At 37.5% G+C, this 19,636-nt stretch overlaps 1 protein-coding gene across 8 annotated transcripts in view; it reads right to left on the reverse strand.

Moving 5' to 3' along the window:
- The window catches only part of ATRX (ATRX chromatin remodeler), a 64,680-nt gene that overhangs the window by 15,214 nt on the left and 29,830 nt on the right, over positions 1-19,636 (reverse strand). For all 8 annotated transcript variants that reach the window (XM_058848237.1, XM_058848239.1, XM_058848236.1 and 5 more), the window contains 11 exons: positions 13,634-13,764; positions 12,908-13,123; positions 11,202-11,295; positions 10,557-10,665; positions 9,749-9,928; positions 9,225-9,366; positions 8,732-8,841; positions 6,741-6,887; positions 6,361-6,538; positions 1,212-1,349; positions 825-1,000 (listed from right to left, as the gene is read on the reverse strand). In XM_058848237.1, the coding sequence (XP_058704220.1) occupies positions 825-1,000; positions 1,212-1,349; positions 6,361-6,538; positions 6,741-6,887; positions 8,732-8,841; positions 9,225-9,366; positions 9,749-9,928; positions 10,557-10,665; positions 11,202-11,295; positions 12,908-13,123; positions 13,634-13,764 (1,621 nt within the window). The remainder of the gene's footprint in view (positions 1-824; positions 1,001-1,211; positions 1,350-6,360; positions 6,539-6,740; positions 6,888-8,731; positions 8,842-9,224; positions 9,367-9,748; positions 9,929-10,556; positions 10,666-11,201; positions 11,296-12,907; positions 13,124-13,633; positions 13,765-19,636) is intronic.

Genomic DNA, 19,636 nt, shown 5'->3' on the forward strand with positions numbered 1-19,636 from the left:
GTGATGGTGATTCTGGTGCTTTCCAGCCCCCAAGGAGGAAAATCAGCCCAGCAAATAAAATTCACTACAGGCCCTGCAGCAGAAATCCCACTTAGACCAAAGTCTATGACCTGCTAAGCCCATCCCCAGTTCCAAGTCCTTGCAAAGTTCATTACGACTCCAGGTGCTCTAGGAACTACTTTTGGGGTTTATTTTAGAATACATCAACCAGGTTTTATTTCTATTTTGGGGTTTTTTGCCTCTGACACTGCTCTGTCTCTCCACTCACCCAATGAGCACAAGAGAGAGCTGCCATCTATGGACAGGGTCTGCTCTGCACAGCGCTGGGAGAAAATCCAGCTGGGCTCCATCCAAAGCTTTTTTTATTTAAGATCTATAAAGTAGCAAATTCTTCACCCTTTTGAACCTGAATAATTTTCCTTCTCTCTTGTTTTCCATTGTTCTGATTCTCATGGATCAGAAAAAATACATATTCAGAAATAACTGATGAACTATGGACCAGCAACTTTCTGTGCAGACTTTAAGGCAGTTTTTAAATGTGCATGTGAAATTAAAATGGAGTATTTCAGAGCAACAAATGTCCTACTCTACAATAAAATGTTCTTGTCTCCCAGCAGGAAATAGCTGTATCCTCTAATACTTGTATTTTAGAATACACTGACATTTAGAGAAAAGTATGAAGCCCTAATAAGTGAAAAGATTTATGGAGCTCTTAAATCAGATGTTTACAGGCCTTTGGGTGATTTCATCAGAGTGAGACAAAATAACTCCTCTCCTCCCCTGCAGTTAAATGAAGTGATGAGTTAGGGACAAACTGTTCTCACCTGAACACAGCCAGCCAACATCTCATAGAGGATGTGAGCACGTTTCTTCATCACTCTGACATCCACCAGAGTGGAGTCTGCACACTGCCCATTTTGGATGGGATTGATGAATCGATTCCGGAATTCCTTAATTGAGCCAAGCAAATTCTCCTTAATGAAGTTAACCATGCAGTGATCTAGGAGAAGCAGATCAGACTTGAGTGGTTCAAAATGGAAAGCATGATACTGGGATTAATGGAAACAGAAAGTAAATGTGTCACATCTAATACAGGGAAACCTAGCAGGCATCTGCACTGTTTCAAATCCTTTTCTTCCAATCAAACTAAATATATCTTCTATGGCTGACAGGCAAAAGTGTGCTGAAGGAAATAAAAGACAACTACTCACATTCTATAAGATTATTCTGCAGCGGTGTTCCTGTCAGAATTATTCTTCTTCTAGATCTAATAGAATTCATTGCCTTAGAGACAGCAGATGCTTCATTTTTCAGTATGTGTCCTTCATCACACACCACAAAGTCAGGACCTGGAAAGAAACAATATTAAATTTCTCCACAATATTTCACTGTCACAAAGAATCTAACAGCCTAAAGTACCCAAAATTTGTTCAACCGTGTGACTTAAGGGTTTTTTAAAACTTTTTTTTTTTGGTGTGTTTAATGGTGAGATTTTTTTTAGCACTGATTGGGTTTTCACTCAGCCTTTGCACAAGCATTCAGAGTAGCCACACTGGTAAAATCAAGGCTGTTGCTTGTAAAGTCTTCATGGCAGCATATTCCTGTTAAAATGGTTTATTCCTGCTGCTGGTTGTGCATGGCTGTACCTCCATCCACCCTCTCAAAACTCAGCAAAACTTTCTTCTCTCCAGCTTTAGGCTGCCATCTACTGACACTTGGGCAATCCCAAAACACTCAAAAACCAGGTAACCTGAAATGTTGCATTACGGCAAGAATATCACTAGAGAGACAGAGTGCAATCAGAAGTCTGAGAGAATATAAAACACAACCAGATTTGATCTGAATTACAGACAAGTGAATTGCCACCTTGCAGCTGAAAGTCTCCCCAGGAATGTCCTCAGCTTTCTTCCAGGAGATGAAATATCAGTCTGGTTTAAATGAGCTGCACAAGGAATGTCAAAACCACAGCACAACACATTCCCACAGTATGCAAAGCAACTCTAATAATAAGATAAATAATACCCAACTTGGCAGTACAGACTTACTCTTAATTGTTTTCAGGCTTAGCACAATTTCTGGAATTTCTTTCCTTGAAAATGAAGTAAAAGATATTCTAGGATCCAAGTAGTAACTCAGAATAAATGTTTTACCAGCTCTAAACCTGACCTCCATTCCAGCACTCTCAACTCTGAAAGCAGCTCATGACAAGTTGCTGCACCTTGGGGAAAAGTCACCAGTTGGGTTCAGCAATTCAGCACTAAAAAGGCCAATATTTGAGGAGCAAAGGAGGATTTGTCAGAAAGGACAGTTTAATCTTGTATAATTTACTGAGAATATTTTGTCTCAGACTAAATTCAAACTTCCTTGTAAAGAATAAAATTAATTCTAGGGCAGTGATCAACAACAGAGAATCGATTACACCTCTGACTCCACACACCAGTGCCAGTCACCTTAATCATGCCATTTTAAGGTGATTTAAAAGTGATTTAAATCTTACATGTGAAGAGAAAGGCAAGATATTTCTTTCCAAGTAAAAAACTCAAACAAAACAAACCCCAAACTTTTGAAACAAGTCTAGAAGACAATTATGAAAATCCACATATGAATTCCAAATGCACTTAGGCTTGTCCAAGCCAATGGATTTCTGAATTTTCCCACCTGCCACAGGAACATTTCCCCAGATTATTTAATGACTTTTGTACCTTCCCAGTTTTGACAGAATGAAAAACACTGAGTGGCTACACACAAAGCCTTCCTTTAATTTTAAGTAACCATCTCTAGCAGTGACAGACCCTAGTCCTCATTTCATTAAAGACTGTGATTCATTCACATGAAGTTAAAGAAATTCAATTAAAAAGCCACCTCAAAACCTGCTGTTTAGAGTAAGTTGAATGACACTAAAAATATGAAAAAACTCCTATCTCAGTACAATTATTCATGGTTTGTTTGGCAGAAATGCAGCACTGATAACTTGAACTAACATCTTGGCTACAGTTCAGCAGCAGGGATTTTCATCAGTTTGTAGGGTTTTTCCCTTGTTCTTCCAAAACACAAATGCAAATCATTATGGACAGAACATTCCTCAAAATATGATAAAGGAATGTAAAGCTTAAAGGGACCTCAGGGGATCATTTAGATCATTTTCTCCATCTGAGATAAGGGTTACGAGAAAGGGCCAGACCTGACAGAAGTGGGAAACTCCACAGCCTCTCTCTTGCTAAAACTCTGTGCAATAATACCCAATTTGCTCCAAATCTGATTAAATTCTACCCTTTTCTTCCTCCTAATCACATCAAATCCAACTGACAACACTCCTTTCACTAACCAGCTCTTAAATGGTGGAAAATATGTCAGTGAAGTTGGTTTTTTTTAGGCTAAAAAGCCTTACCCATGCAATCCTTCCTCAAAGTCTTCATCTTCTCACCCTTCTTACTGTTCTTGCACACGTTAATATATTGAAATACTTAAAAGATGGGTATATATAGATATGTACACACAGTTCTCCTGTTCCTCTGAAGTCTACAAGAACTTTATACAACTGCCAATTAAAGAGAAGTCTCCAAGTTGAACAGTACCAGAATTTTTGTTAGTAGCAACAAGTAAAAAAAAAAAATACGAAGAAAAAGTCATTGAAGTGCTTCAAGCAGAGCACAGCCGTGATCAATAACCAACAGCCCTTCAGCAGTGGCACAAGGCAGCCTGGAAATCCTGCATGTGGATAAAATCCTGCCATTCATCCACATAGCTGAGCTGGTTAATTAATGAAATCACTTCTCCACCCATAAACTTTGGCTAAACCTTCCCCTTCTGCTCCCCTTGACAGTGCAACACAAGCTTCCCCTATATAATATCTGACCCCAGCATTATTCACCAGATATCTCATTAAATGAGCACTCAAATCCCAAATTTGCACCTTTTTGAATGGGAAGTGACCCCAGAAGCCAAGGTTCCCCTATTTCCAGTCCCAGCAGAAGCCAGCACATGGTTTTCTCCTGCACTGGAATCTGGAGTTGTCCATGCTGACCCACCAAGAGAGCAAGAAACAAATGAGAATCTTGCAATGCACATTCAGCCAATCCAAATGGCTCCAAAAATTAATGGGTAACAACACACAGACACTTCTGTCTTCCTGCAATTAGTTAAAATAGAGATAGGGATGAGGCAACATGAAATGCCCTCAAATTGTGCCAGGAGAGGTTCAGGCTGGAATAATTTCTTCACTGAAAGAGTGGTTAAGCATAAAAGGAGCTGCCCAGGGAGGTGGTGGAGTCATCATCCCTGAAGTGTTCAAAAAATGAGGAGACATGGAAGATCATGGCACAGTTTACTGGGCATGGTGAGTCTGCACTCGACCTTGGGGGTGTTTTCCAACCTTAAAGTTTCCAGAATTCTACAAAATTAAGGAGTTATTAATTAAGTTATTAATTAATAATGGAGTTATTTCAAGGATGACTTCCCCAATGGTCTGATTGCACTCTACCAACCCAGTCCTAGAAGAAAAGAGAACAGGAGGCTCCATGTTCACATGGAATTATTCAAAATCTGTGAGGGTCAATGTGCTGCAGATTCCAAAATCAATGAAAACAACACAAATCCATGACCTAATCCCAAACACTGCTCTGTCCCAGTGTCTGAAGGGGTCTGGAAGGAGAACAGGAACACAGCAGGATGTAAAAGCCATGGGATGGGACAGGGAAGGTTACACCAGTCACTCCTCCTGACATCCCACAGTTCAGTATTTTTGGGGTTAGACAAACACAAATCCATGAAGAGACAATGCTGCTGTAAAGACACACAGTAATAACCTTTATGTTTGCCCTCTCTTACATTTTCCACCAGGAAAAAACCCCAAATAAATCAATTCCTGTATAACATTTTATTTCATCATTGCACCAGAACAAGACCCACTAAATACAAAATTACTAGTACTAAAATGTCCTATCACCACTACTTTGAGACAACAATTCATCACACCTTTTCTCCTTTAGCTTCCACTTCCTTGACAATATTCCCAACAAATGCAATATCCTGAGAAAATCAGATACAGAATAGCACTGACAGAACAGGGATCTCCCCTCTTTTTTGGTTTTTGGTTTGTTGTTGGGATTTTTTTTGGTCTTAATAACTACAGCTTAAGTAGGGGTAGTCAAAAACCCCATTGGCAAGAAGTGCATTTCCTTCACTGCTTAAATAATGTGTATGGAATCAACACATTATGTAGCAACAAAAATAGTTAAAATAGTTCATCAGCTGCTGTACTGGAGCTTCCTTGACTCCAGAGCCATTGTATGACTTGGCAGAAAATTAATTAATGTTTTAGCGGCTCCAACAACCTTTCTGCAGAGCTGGAGATGCCAATTCCACTTGGCCAATGCCAATAATCACAAAGTTATTTTTCTCCTTAGAATAAACTCTTTTGTTAGAACAGAATTCACAGCCTTACTTTAGTAGGAAACTTGACAAAATCAAGCTCAAAAAGTACAATTACCAATCAGAAAGAGAGAAAAAAAATCAATTGTACACTGTCAATGTAAAGTCCAGTCAGATAATTAAAATCCAAGAAAACCCAGCTCCACTTACTCTGCCTTCCATACCTGCATTCTCAAGGACAAATACCAACAGTACAGCAAAGTTGCAAAAACTTCTAAAACCAGGTTTTAAGATGTCCAGCTTAACTCTAAATTATTTTCAGGTATCAGTTGCCAGTTCAGAATTTGTAGGGAAATTTTGCTATTTTGGTGAACCTTCCTGATCTTAAAATTTTTAGTAACCACCTGAGAAATCAGTTATATTAACATGGAACACTTTCAAGTGCTTCCATACATGCCAACATAAATTTGCTAAATTCAGCTGAGCTCAAACCAGACATCTGTTTCTCAAGACTGAAAAGTAATTAACTGCTTTATCTGCATTCCTTTAATTAGCACTTCAATAACACTTGTTTTTTCACACTTCTAAGGTACATTGTCCACTATTTTCATGTCTAGTTGCCCCCTCAGTGGTAGATTTCCATTAAGGACAAAACAGCTTGTGGTGGTAACAAATTAACAGATTAAAACAGCCTGGAGTCCCCAACAGACACCTCCAGTTACTTGGCAAAGGAAGCAAAGCCAACAAAAATACTTACTAGGAAAAGTTTCTAGAATATATTCCTTGTATTTGATTTAATAGAAAAGACTGTTACAGAAATTTATTTACAAAAGCAGATGAGGGAGATTCTAAACAAATTCCTGTAACTCAGCAAAAGCCAACAAAGAAAATACGATTAATCTTACCAATCCTATTTATTTTTTATTTTCTTTGCTCATACACATAAACCTGGAAGTCCAAACTATACAAGCTGTATACATTTTCACTTACCTGGATCAACTAAAGCTTTATTGAATATTTCTTTAAGTTTTCTGCTCTTCACATTCCTGCCTTGTGCCAGGTTTCGATACATCTCGTAGCCAATGATCATCACCCCTCCCTCATCCTGCCAGTGCTGCAGCATGTAGCTCCTCTCCTGAGGCCTTTTCACAGTTGCCAGCTCATAGACCTTGCAAAGGAGAGAAAAAACCCTTTAATTCCTCTTAAAAAATTCAACAGTCATCTAATTATTAATACTTCTGATGTATTAATGCAAGTAGATTTTTTACATGGTTAAAGCACATTTCTTAGCCTTTATTTTAAGTGGTGGAGCTTCCTAATTATGTAAATAATCCAGTTACTTAATGAAGAACTCTTTTTAAGCCTCTTACCTCTAGTTTTTCCTCATCTTCTAAACCTTCTTGCCATTTTTCAAACTCATTCAGCCAGTTCAAGGCAGTGTTGAGTGGACACACAACCAGACCTGTCCGAAAGTCCAGTTTGTCACATAGCAAGACTGTGTGGAGAAAACTTACTACCTGCAAGAGAAAAAACAGGCAGAACACCAAATAAACACCAGGAAAGAAAGATAAATGTTATCTACTCAATTATGTAATTAAATTACCAACAACAGTATTAAAGATATTTTAATAACAGTATTAAAGATATTTTTTTGTTAAATAAATATAAACTTTTGGTTAAATTTTCACACAGGTGTATTTGGAGCTCATACACTCCTTACTCTGCGTTCCTTGGCTGCACACATCCTTCACATACTGCGATACTTTTGAATTGCTTCATACTTTTATGCTGCAAAGTATGAAGCATATCATATTTTTGATATGCTGAAATCTATGAAGGATTTCATAGAAAACCCTCCCTTTATATTTCACTGATCGTTTTCATAAATTAAACATTTCTATCATGCAATTTTTAAGCTTTCTCCCAACATTCATCCCAAACATAAATTAAATTTACGGTCAAGTTTCTTAAAAGGGAACTTCACTCTTAAAGCAGTTTCTCACACTTTTTTCAAGGTATTTCAAGGCAAATTTTCTCAGCAGATCTCTGCAGCAGGTTATGGCAGTGTTTTCCAAGGATTCACCCTGCAGCCAGCCTGGCTGTGTGTTGAGGATGACCACACCACCTTCTTGAGGCTGGGAAAACCCAAAACCTTTTGGTGTCAGTGATCCCCTGGCAGCTCCAGCTCTCCCACTGGACTTTGGATGTACAACAGCACAAGTTCTTTCTGCATCAAATCTTGGTATCTGACAACTCTGATTTAATAGAGGAATTTGCATGACTGTGCTTGGAACACTGGGCAGCAAAGTGCTTTTAAAACAAAAGGATTAACTGGTGATTCTGTGTAAGACAAAACTACCCAGGAAGTCTCATGACCACAGTCCTGGCCAGCAAGTTCCCAATTCCCTGATTTCCCTGATCTCTACTGACATCCTGCCCTGCAGCTGGCAAGGTCTGCTAGAACTCATGGCTGGATCAGCTCTTTTAGAAGCTAAACAACAAATGGCATCACAGAGCACAGCAGTGGCTGGCAAACAGACACATATGGAAAAAACAACCACCTCAGCTTCAAACACCAGCCTTCAAAATGGTTTATATTGATAGATGTTTCTAACTATAGCTTTCTTTGATTATCAAGAAGTTGCAGCCAAAATTATTAACACATCTGGATCACTATAAAAATACCTTCTGCTCTAAGTATTTCATCAAACTACATGGTGTGTGAAGTGTAGGTGGAAAAAGTCCTCTACACAACAGTTCTGCAAAGCATTGCAAATCTCCACTAAAAGGTGGGATTAACCCCTCAAGAACCACATCAGCTAAGCTAGGATCAAGTCTGTTAAAATACATCTTTCAAAGTTGATTTTTGAACTGTTCTGTAGAATTGTAGACTGTCAAAATATTGTGTCATCACCATTTCCCCTAAACAAAGCAAATGTTTAGATATGCTGGAGATAAAATCCTGATGTGGATCAACACCAACTGCAGCTGCAGCTTGGTTTGCCTGAACTGGTCATGCTATGAGTGACCTTGGTTCCTCTGATCATCCTCAGCTCTGTGTCACTCAAAATATCCCCACAAACCCACCAGCATCTGACTTTACACACAAGGTTTGGCATTAAAAAATAAAAACAACCAACTGTACTTTATCAGAGGCAAATTAATTTCAAAACAGCCAAGAAAATAAATCATTTAAGGGGAAAAAAATGAATGAGGAGGACAGAAAAAACACAACCTTGTTAAGATTATTCCACAGTCTTAGAAACACGTTCCTGGAGCCTCTCCTGGCAGCTGTATTTATTTTCTTGTTCTAAGTTGCAAGAGAACTACACAGCACTTGGAAATAAATTTTGTTCCTTACCTGTAATGTTTTCCCCAGGCCCATACAGTGAGCAAGAATGCAGCCAGAGCCAGGAGATGTCTTGGTTTTTTTTACAGATTCACAACAGCAATCCCACATAAACTGAACACCTGAAGAAAAGAATTGAAAATTTTCTGAATAAATATTCATTTTATTAAAGTTCACGTGATAAGAGAGAGCTGTGAGCACTGAGATCATGATAACTCTTAGGAAAGCTGTCAGGATAATTAATTTTTGTCCAGTGGGTTGTATGTGGGACGATCTTTGTCCTGAACTTTATTATATTCACAGCTTCATAGAAGATGTGGAAACTAGGTTGGAAAATATTCCTGTGAGGATGCAGATTGCCTGATCTTGGGGACAGGGAGAAGAGAAGACACATTCTGGTTTTGCCAGTCAAGAAGTTTTTATTATTCTAATTCAGTCTGCATAAGGTGCTGCGCCCTTGGAGAGAAAAAAAAATTTCTTTTTTTTCTTTAAACTCTTTCATTACCATCTACTTGGTGTGGCTTCAGTCTGGTCACTATACTCCTGTGAACCTGCACTAATGGTTCTTTGGTTTCTTCATCTTCATCTAAAACCAGCTTGGTTGTAATGGGACATTTCAGAGGAGAAGCATCTTCAATCTCTATCACCTGCAAACAGAAAAAGGGCATTAGAGGAATATTCTCATGAGTCACACCCAGCGTTTGAGACACTTCAGATTCACCAGAGCTGGAAGTCATAATTTATTTAGCAAAGAGAAACTTTCAATTCCTTACTGCATCACAACCTACTCTGGCACGAAAGTGAAGCAGCAGGGAACTGAAACAACTTTCTAAGGTCAAATAAAGCAGTCAAATAAAACTTACCAAGGTCAGCCTGCAGGAAACTGCAGACAAAACTTGTGGCTTATAAGGCTGAATGCAAGCAGTTTTCAAAAATTGCTCACTAAATTACATTGAGGTTGAAATTTATCATTTTAAACATCATCAGGAATTCAAGTTCACAGAATTTTACACAGAATCCAGACCATACCTCTCTCAATTTCTCTCTCTCCCGTTCTCTCTCTGCTATACGTTTTCTTCTTTCTTCTTCTTCTTTAAGTGCATTTTGTGTTTCTGTTCTAAGCTTATCATCTTTAATAATTTTCCTGATTTTCTTCCTGCCTTTTCCAGGAGATTTTGAGTCATCATTGTCCTCATTCTCAGAGTTACTCTATTAGAAATTAAATAAAGTACACATTAACAAGAAAATCATGGCACAAACCAACAAAAACCTTCTTTCTTAGACAAGCTCCCAGAAATTCTAACACACACAGGTGAAGTTCAGCTAATAAGAAAAAAATGCCTTTTTGAAAAGTGTGACAAAAGAAGTGCCACCTTAACTGCAATGTATTCTGAGATATCCAAGATAAACCTAGCTGTGCAAAGGCAATACTGAAGGTACTGTTATCATTTGATAGTAGCTAATGATTATTAATAAAGCACTTTTTTCCTGTTTTACTGGTGCTAAATCAGATCAGCCCTTACCAACACCGCACAGGAAAAGAAACCCCAACACTACCAAAGCCTTTATCTACAATTTGTCTCATCTACATTTAGATTAAAAATTCCATTTACTTCAATAACATGCATTTTTATCAAGATCTAGACAGGAAAAGTTTTAGTTCAACATAAGGTTTTACCTCCACAGTGGCAGCATTTTAAAAATTTTAGCCTGAATTGACATTGAGAACACTTTTAATTTTTTACTGGCTTTTGTGCAGAACTGTTTGAGATACCCTGAGCAGCTGGCAGAAGAGACAGGAACTCCCTATTTATTACTTCAAAACATGATACAGCACCTTATTCTCATTTTCACTTGATGAATCCTCTTGAACCTTTATCCTCCTTCGTTTCTTTTTCTGTTTGTAGCTGCGCTGGTTTTCTTCGGCCTCAGCTTTCTTGGCAGATCTATTAAAAAAGAAAAAAAGCAATATTACTAATTAACCATAATAATCCTCTGCCTCATTAAAAAACAATGGTAAAGGAGTACTACATCATTAATTAATAACATATGCACTCCTTTTGTGCACTTAGGGCTGACTTCTGAATTCCTTTCTGCTCAGCCCACTGGATACACAAAGCATAAGAAAACCCTACAGAGTCACAGAACTACAAAGTGTTAGTTTTATACTGCAATCCACCAGTTGACAGTGATGTGTTTGGCATTAAAATGTCCATTTTTTTGTTGATTTTTTTTTTTTTTTTTTTTTTTTTTTTTGGTACTGGCTCATCAAATTGTTGCATATCCCCTACTGTGGTAAAAATTCAAAATTCTCACGTTTGCTGCAAAATAAATTAATGTTCTATAATTCCTATGAACAAATATCATCAAGGGTTTTAAGAACTGCTCCTAAGTGTTTTAACTTTTACCATCTCCCTGAATAAACTGCACTATTAAAACCCAAAATAAACACAGGGTAAGCACAGTTCAGTTTTATTCATACCTCGTCCTTGGCCGCTGGTCATCCTCAGACTCACTGACCTCTTCACTCACTGCAGACTCTTGGAACTCGGAGTCATTCGAGTCATCACTGCTCACTTGGAAAATAAAACAGCATTTATTTCATGGTGAGGATCACTGCAAAGCCAGCCTCACTGCACAACAAACTGTTTAAGAGCAACAAGCACTGCCAAAGTTTATTTCATAAATATGAATATGAATAGCTCATAATATTTCATATTATATATGAATATATATGTATATGAATATTTCATAAATATGGGACCCATATTTATAAGAAGAAAGAGGGATAAAAAGGCTACAGGGAAAAGCTTAAAATTTAAGCACTAGCTGAGTCCTGGTGGATGGCTTATTGTGCCACAAGCCTTGAGGTCCTTATGCATGAACATCCACATTTATTTTAAAATAAAATGGGAGAGAGCATTAAATGATGGAGGGGAACTGTGGGGAAAAGTATGGAACTTCAGAAAACAAAAGGTGATTTTTAGTTAAACAGAAGCTTTTGTTTCAGATTCTTTATACGACATTTTATAACCATACTTCAAGAAAAGGGCCTTTATTTACACAAAAAATATAAAACTGCATGACTACATTTATGGTTTGGCATTACTTCAGGTAATGCAAGCTCAAAACTGCCTCAAAAAGCAATTAAAATTTAAAAATTAAGGAAACCTAAAAGAGCAGCATTAGCAATACTCTCCTAACCACTTTGAGGAGTCATCACTGGCATTTTTAGGTAATGAAGACACCAGCGTGGCATTTAACACCTTTAATTTCAGCTTGACCTTGAACACAGTGGAAAGTTTAATTGTTTTATAAATGACAAGGCTTAAAACATGAGCTGTTCCACATACATGGGCAAGTTAACATCAATAACAGGGCTAAAAAGGCAAACTGAAATCAAATATATTGTTCTGTTTGAGGGCAGTCAACTTCAAAGTCTTGCACTAAAGAACCCTGAGTTGCCTCTTATTTGCACATTAATTCAAATTAATGTTTACAGTTATTCCTCCTGCATGAAATGCTGTAGGTAAGAGTTTTAATCATATAAGGGAGGAAAATCACGAATATGCAAACAGATAAAAATGAGAGTTTTCACGGAGGAAAATGCTAAATAAATCACACTGCATCTTTTATTCTGTGGAAGACCACAACAGCTGGCTGGCATTAGTGCAGCACAGGGATCAGGGCAGCCCAGTGCACCTTTCCTGGCCAGGAAACACCCACAGGTTCTTTGTTTCTGCCTGCAACAATGAAGGCCCAGCCCAGGCTCATTTCACAGTGCCATCTGGTGCTCAGCTCCAGCCTGCTCCACTGCATTTCCAGCATGGACACATTCCTCAGGCACCACTGCCACTCCAAGACAGAAATTACATAAAGGACAGGACTACTTTCCCCAAATTTAGACATTCTGGGCTTGCCTCTGCTGTTTAGGATGGATATTTTAAGACTCCACAGGACTAATCCAATCCAGAGGATACAGCGAGTGGAGAGAGCTGCACTTGTATTTGACATTTCAAATAAAACCATTTATCAAACAAAGATAAGGGAATGCTAGATTTCTTACACAAGGAAGCTTATACAGGGATTTTAAAATCACAAAGGTTGAGATCTCCATTCTGACAAGCTTTGGATTTATTCTACAGAAGCAAGTACTTTTTATGACTAAAAAAAGAGTGGATTATGTACCTTTCCTTCTATTTCTGCGCTTCCCTACTTCTTTTTTGTCCTTTGGTTTCACCACCACCTTTTTTTCTTCTCCAGACTCCCCATCACTCACGGTGAGCTTCTGCCTCAGCAGTCTGTGTCTGTATCTGGGCTTCTTGGATGTTTCTTCTTCCTCTGAGTCTGACTCAGAATCACGTTCTTCCTTTTCAGACTTCTTGTCTTCCTTTTCCTTCTCTCCTGTCACACGAAAGAGTCAGTACCACAAGTATATCAGCCACTTTCTTATCTTACATAAATTGGACAAGAATTAAAATCTGAATTAATTTAGGCTAAATCCTGTGCTTTTCCAGGGAATTACAAGCAACAACATACAAGTTTCCTCAAATGTTTAGTATTTCCCATTGCCTAAATACTTGGAATGCCTGTTCCAATGGCTGTGTTAACCAAATCTCTCCTTTACACTTGCAGAACACACTGTTCTGTAGAGATAATAATCCCTCACAAACCCCTAGGACTTCTTAATTGCTTACAAATACCAGACTATAATGAAAAAATAAACATACAGAAGACTGAAAAGATATGGTAATCCTCATGACCACATACATTGGCCTCTATGTGGCAACTACATATCAAAATCAGTAATATTTTTTGCTGAAACCTCTAACCATCATCATTTTCCAAAGTGACCCTTGAAATCATGACAGGTGCCACAGCACCACTTTTTCCCAGATGCTTTTTGGTGCTTACCATTATCTCCTGTGTGTTCAGTTTGCTTTGCAGGTTTCTTTTTTCCTTCCACCGGCTGCTCATCTGAAGACGTATCCTCATCAGAGGAAAGATTGGCTTTGATTTCTTCTAAAAGCATTTTCTTGGCAATTCTTTGAAGTAAAACAGAAAACACTATTTATTCCATTGTTCAAGTAAATCTATGAATGACAAGTGTAATCCTACACCATTCAGAACTTCAAAAAAAAGGGCTGAAAGCTGAACAAAAAAAAAAGGACACGTGATGAAAAGTCATTGTGGCAAGACGGGATCTATCAGCAAAAATCTCACATTAAATGTAATGTGTTGACTTGCTTTTTGAAAGCAGGTTTGTATAAAGCTTCTTTAAAAGAGAAGTTTCCTGCTTTTCAGCAGACTTGAAATGGTCATAAAATGTACAGACTTAGAGACTTCCTTCTATTCAGGGTCTATCTGGATAACTAACCACAAGCACTCGCCTTACAACAGCTCTTGCAAAAACTCTTATGTGTTTATACCCAAAGAGTCTGACCAACACTACAGGACCTGAATTTCAGATAAAAATCATCATCTTATTTCCTGCTCCACAAACTGTCCACTCAGCTTCCCATGGCTTCACAGCAGAACAAGTTTCCAGCTAATGCACAAGTGACCGTGGAAAAATTATTTCTTTACATGCTCTTGCAACGTAAAAATCTTGTCTGAGTCTATCCAAGGCAGGCATGTCAAAAGTACAGGAAAACAGTGGACTTAGAGTACTTGTAGTTCCAGGGGAAAAAAAAAATAAACCAGGTCTTCCTCATATAAATATCAGGAATACTACAGTTTTCATTCTGAGGTCTTCCATTTAAAATGGAATGTGTATTTTCTAGGTGAAACCTCATCTGTCTTGCCTTTTGGGAGAATTAATGCATGCTGTGTGTACATAGTTCAGGATGGGAAAGCTCTCACACCAGTCAAAACAACAGCTCAAAAGCCATGGAACTGAACCACAACTCAGGCTTCACTTGGGAATGGCAAAGGAACAGGGATCTCTGAAGCAAAGCTTCCTATACAACAGAAAACTGAGTTGTTACTTCTATGGAGCACTATAAAATAGGCTTTTAACAATCAGTATTTCATTTTCCAGCCTGCAATGTGTCCCTAAAACAAAATAATTTTTCAAAGGGAATCGTCCCAAGCTGTCTTTCCTGACACTCCACACAGTACTTTCTGATTTTTGAGTAATAGTGTCGTTTTTAGAAACACTCTCACACTAATTTATATTCAGTCATTATTAAAAGACGGAAGCAAAATAGTTTAACAAACATTTCCAATTGTTCAGTGAATCACACCACCCATCAGCATCCGAAACATGCCCTCCCCCTGTCTCTTGAGAAGAAAAAGCTGATTAAAACTTTACCAAGCAGGACTCTTGGAGCACTTTAATTCCACATCTATCAAGAAATGGCAGTGTGAACCCAAAGAAAACTTACTAAACTCCACAGGTAAGTAACATCCTCTTTCAAATGCTTTTTGCATTAGGTCCTCTCAGAGGATATTTGGAAAAGGGATTTAGAGTTTGGTTGTTGTTGATTTTTTTTTTTAAAACCCAGCACACCATGTGTATCAGCAACAGAATAAAACAACTCCTCATATAAGAAATTCAGACTATTATTTACTATTATTTCTTCCATCTCTTAATGGTTGGAAGTTTTTCTTCAAAATGAAACTGCTTGGAATGTGTCACAGGTTGGCTTCCCTTTAACAGCTTTTAACACAAATTATTGACCTTGACTCCTGCTCCAGAAAATGCAGAGAGCAGTGGTCTGGCTATGTGTCTTGTTTAATAAAAACCCAAGGTTTTTGAAGAGAAAAAAACCTAAAAGACCTGAAAAAAAATTGAAATTGAATCCTGAAAGTCCTGAATCCTTTGACTTATTTTGGCAAGTGCATTAGCAAAGGATGGCAATACTTACCTCTATACAAGTCACCTTTAAAAGGCTGACTTTGGTTCTTAGCAAAACAAGACCTTCATTTTAATTTGTTCTTTAATGAAGTATTTCTTTTTTTACGAGGAATAGGAAATAGCAAATATATCTAACACCTAAAAAGATCATGCACAAAATCTACCATCCATAAAGAGAAAATGCTCTCATTTTCCTATTAATCACCAGCATAACCAACAACCAGATTGGGCAAACTGATTAGTTTTTAATTATTTATAATAATATTGATTAAGAAGTTATTGCTATGATAGAAAATTAGTCCTGTTTTTTATCCAGGATAAAGACTTTACCACTTGCAATCAAATTGAGATGGGACTGTTTGTTAGGGAGAAAAGCTGCATTTTTTTCAATGCTTTTACTGGTATGAATTTAGGCAAAAAAAGTGAGGTATTTGTAAGATATTCAGGATTTAAAAGATGCCCATTTTTAATTAACTACGTATCTGACAGGAATGATAAGTGTAAGCAACATTAGACCCAAAGAGATTAGGCCTTGTAAATGCATGTGACAAATGACTGATGTAACAAATGGCTCTTATGAATTATTATAAATTGAGTACTGGACTCTGGAAGCTGGGTTTAAATTAAACCACAATAGATGTTTACCAAGATAACACATTATATTTCTATTTCATGATAAATCCCATTTAAAGTCACCACATTTCTAAGCTAAGAAACTTCACATGGTAGCTTTAACATTTTAGTATTTGCATTAATAGCAGCAAGAAAAACAAGCTACAAGAGGGTGAAAATTGCCTCACTCATATTCTTCCAGAGAAAACCATGGAAATCAAAAAGGACTGTAATATTTACTCAGGTCAAGGACATAAAAGATTCTTGGCCATTCAGATGTAACAGTTGAGCACCAGCAATGGATTTAATTAAGAGACACAGAGAGCCATATGACCTCTAGCACAGGGTTTCAGGAAGTAAAAAAAATAAAGTAAAAAATAAAACAGTATTTTAAAATCCCTTTTACTCATTCCTGCACTGATCTGCTGTGACTTTGAGCATGTCATGTTGCCCCACTCCATCTTATCTAAACTTATGGTGACATTTGTATGAAGGGCACTCTCCCAACACACATTTATCCAGTGCCTCACAGAATGGGGCTGCAACCTCAACCAGGACACACCAAACCAACTCTAGAATAAAATAACAGCACATATGCACAATTTCATATGCACAATATCAGCTGGGATTTAAAATATTTCCCCTCTGTAAGAGCAACACCAGCAGAATACATTGCTAAACAATGAATTGATGGCTATGGCTTTTTAAGTCATGCTAAAAGAAGAGAGTTTTCACAAGAGACAGATTGGAAATTACCCAGGGGTTGCTTGGTTACACTGCAGGACTACTTTAAAAAGCTCCTTCAGACTTTGCAGCAGAACTGGATCAGTAGGTGCAGCCTCTCATGATGTGGAGTTAAGCCCCCATGGCAATTTGCACCATTCTTGTTCAAGAATTTTACAGTACCAATACAATGAGATTGTTCAAAATCTTGGTGAGACAAATGCTACTGCTGTAAAAATATTTTTTCTTAAAAAGACATGATTTTAAATTTTACCTCATGATTGTGATGCTTCATTACCAATCAGATTACATCAACTCACACTCAGTGTTCATAAATACCTACTAATTATATGTACAAGTGAGGTTGCCCAAAACAAGCCCTGGGGTGGGGGAGGATGGTGGGATGTGGCTAATAAAGCCACCAGAATTCCAGCTAGAGCTCTACTGGCTTAAATGGGCCTTCAGGATACTACTAGAAAATTCAGAACCCTTTAAAATATATTTTAAGACAGTAATATTTGGATGAAATGTCACATATGTCTAAAAAAATGAGTAAAAACTGCCAAACACCTTGTTCTAAATACTGTGCTGTCTTTGTTGGAAGAGGCTGATATTCAAGCTGTCAGAGTAGGATTAAATTAAATGCTTGGACAAGAAAAACGTTTTACAAAAATTTATTGTAACCATCAAATACTTAAAGGCATTCTGCATTAGATACACTATTAACTTCTTAATAAACAGAACTACTGCAAACATATCAAACAGTACCATTTAAAAAATCAGAAGGACCAATAATAGTTACACAACAGAAGATGAAAGCATACAGCACTGTATGGCATAGTATGACCCACTTGGATATTGCATTTTGGCAAAAAAGATGATTTCAAGGCTATTCATATTCATGTCATGCACATCCTCAGGTATGCAAATAACAGAACATCTAAACTAGAGACTTGCAAACAGGAGAGTTCCCACACTACACACACCCAGCAGGTACCAGGTACCCTCTTTGGCCTGGAAGAAAATAGGCAACTTCTCTGAATCAGTAGGTAAACTATTTAAACACTGTGTTGAGTAAACAGAAGAACAAGTTTTTAACTTCTCGAAATTTGTTCCATCTTTTTACAGTTTATAGCTCTGATTTTGGTGCCAAGTACAACACATGAAGGTAAAGTCAGACTGCATTACCAGTTAACATGTCTGAAGGTTGACAACACTGTTTATTGACAAAATACCTCCTCATCTCACAAATAGATGTTCAAAAGATCCCCTAAATTAATACTTAACAGAGAGGCAGCTTCAAAACAAAGTACAGAAACTGATTTTTAAAGCCCGAATTCATATTACTGTTTCTTATCAATTAGGTTCATTCATTTCCCAATATAGCTCTTAAATTAAATCATGATTGAGTCTATCAGAAATGTTTATGCGGTAAATACCGAACTTCTGACAAAAGTGTATCGGTTTCATTATCAACCAGAAACTCACAACAAAAAAAGAAAAAAGAAAAAGGAAAAAAATAAATTAAAACAGGACTGAAATTAAAGCAGAATTTTTAAAAATCTTGTTACACCGAAGTTTACATGTTCTGCTTATGACCCTGTGCTGTCAAGTCCCTAAAAAGCATTTTTGTTTAAAGAGCTGAATTACTGGGTTAAATCCCTAAGAAGCATCTTTCTTTAAAGAGCTGAATTACTGGGTTAAATTTGATGACTGAAAACACACAAGAACTAATTGAGCAGCAGCATTTTGATGCCAAACTGAGGTCTGTAAAGGATATAAAACAGTGTTTTTAAAATTTACTTCAGCCACATATCGAAACGTACAACTCTGTGAAACAAGGATTCCATATTCTAAACTAATAAGGCTCAGAAGCAGAAAAAGACTCCACCAGCAACTGGTCCCACACATGCTATATGGCCAAAACAACAACAGAAAAATCAGTTTCTGAAACACTGTATAAAAATTTGTTGAGCAGCTCTTCAGTCTAACTACAGTAACTTCCAAAAAGAACCTGAGCTGAGCGATACTTCATGTTGTGCATTTAGGAAATGAAGCTTTTACATTTCTAGCCAGGCTAATTTTGATAGCTACAAAGGTACTGGTAAAATATCACATGTCTTAGCTAACTGTATCTTACAGAGATTCTTTTTTTTTTTTTATTGAATTCCAAACTGAAGCAATACATATAAGCCACAATTCTGAAAATATCTACGCAAAGACTTAAAATATATAATTAGTCTCTTTGATACCACTTGAGCCTATGCACAGCGCTTGTAGAATCATGGCCTTAACTCACATTAGTCACTTCAGGTGGATCCACTTTTTAGTGGATTAAAACTCAGTTGAATTAACAGCTGAAAATATCTAATATGTTTTTCCCCACATTTGTGCTTTCTCTTTATTGAGAAAAGGCGTTTCAATTTAAAAAGCATATTAAGTAACAGTAATAACCAAATTCACTCTGAAAATATTGCAGCACTGCAAATTGCACAGATGCAAACTGTAACCTTCTACTCCCCACAACTAGCTGAAATTCACATTTAGTAGCAGCAGCTTTGGACCTGCCTGCAAGATCCTTGTCACCAACCTCCCACGTGCACTGGGAACCCCAGTGGGTCAGTGCTGCAGTGCTTTTAGACCACCCCCTAGCCAGGTGTGTCAGCTACCACTTCTAAACATTTGCTTTGCATTTCTGGCTCTGGGCCTCTGTTTTCTGGCCC

The sequence above is a fragment of the Poecile atricapillus genome, chromosome 12 (genome assembly GCF_030490865.1).
Source record: "Poecile atricapillus isolate bPoeAtr1 chromosome 12, bPoeAtr1.hap1, whole genome shotgun sequence".
Taxonomy (NCBI): Eukaryota; Metazoa; Chordata; class Aves; order Passeriformes; family Paridae; genus Poecile; species Poecile atricapillus.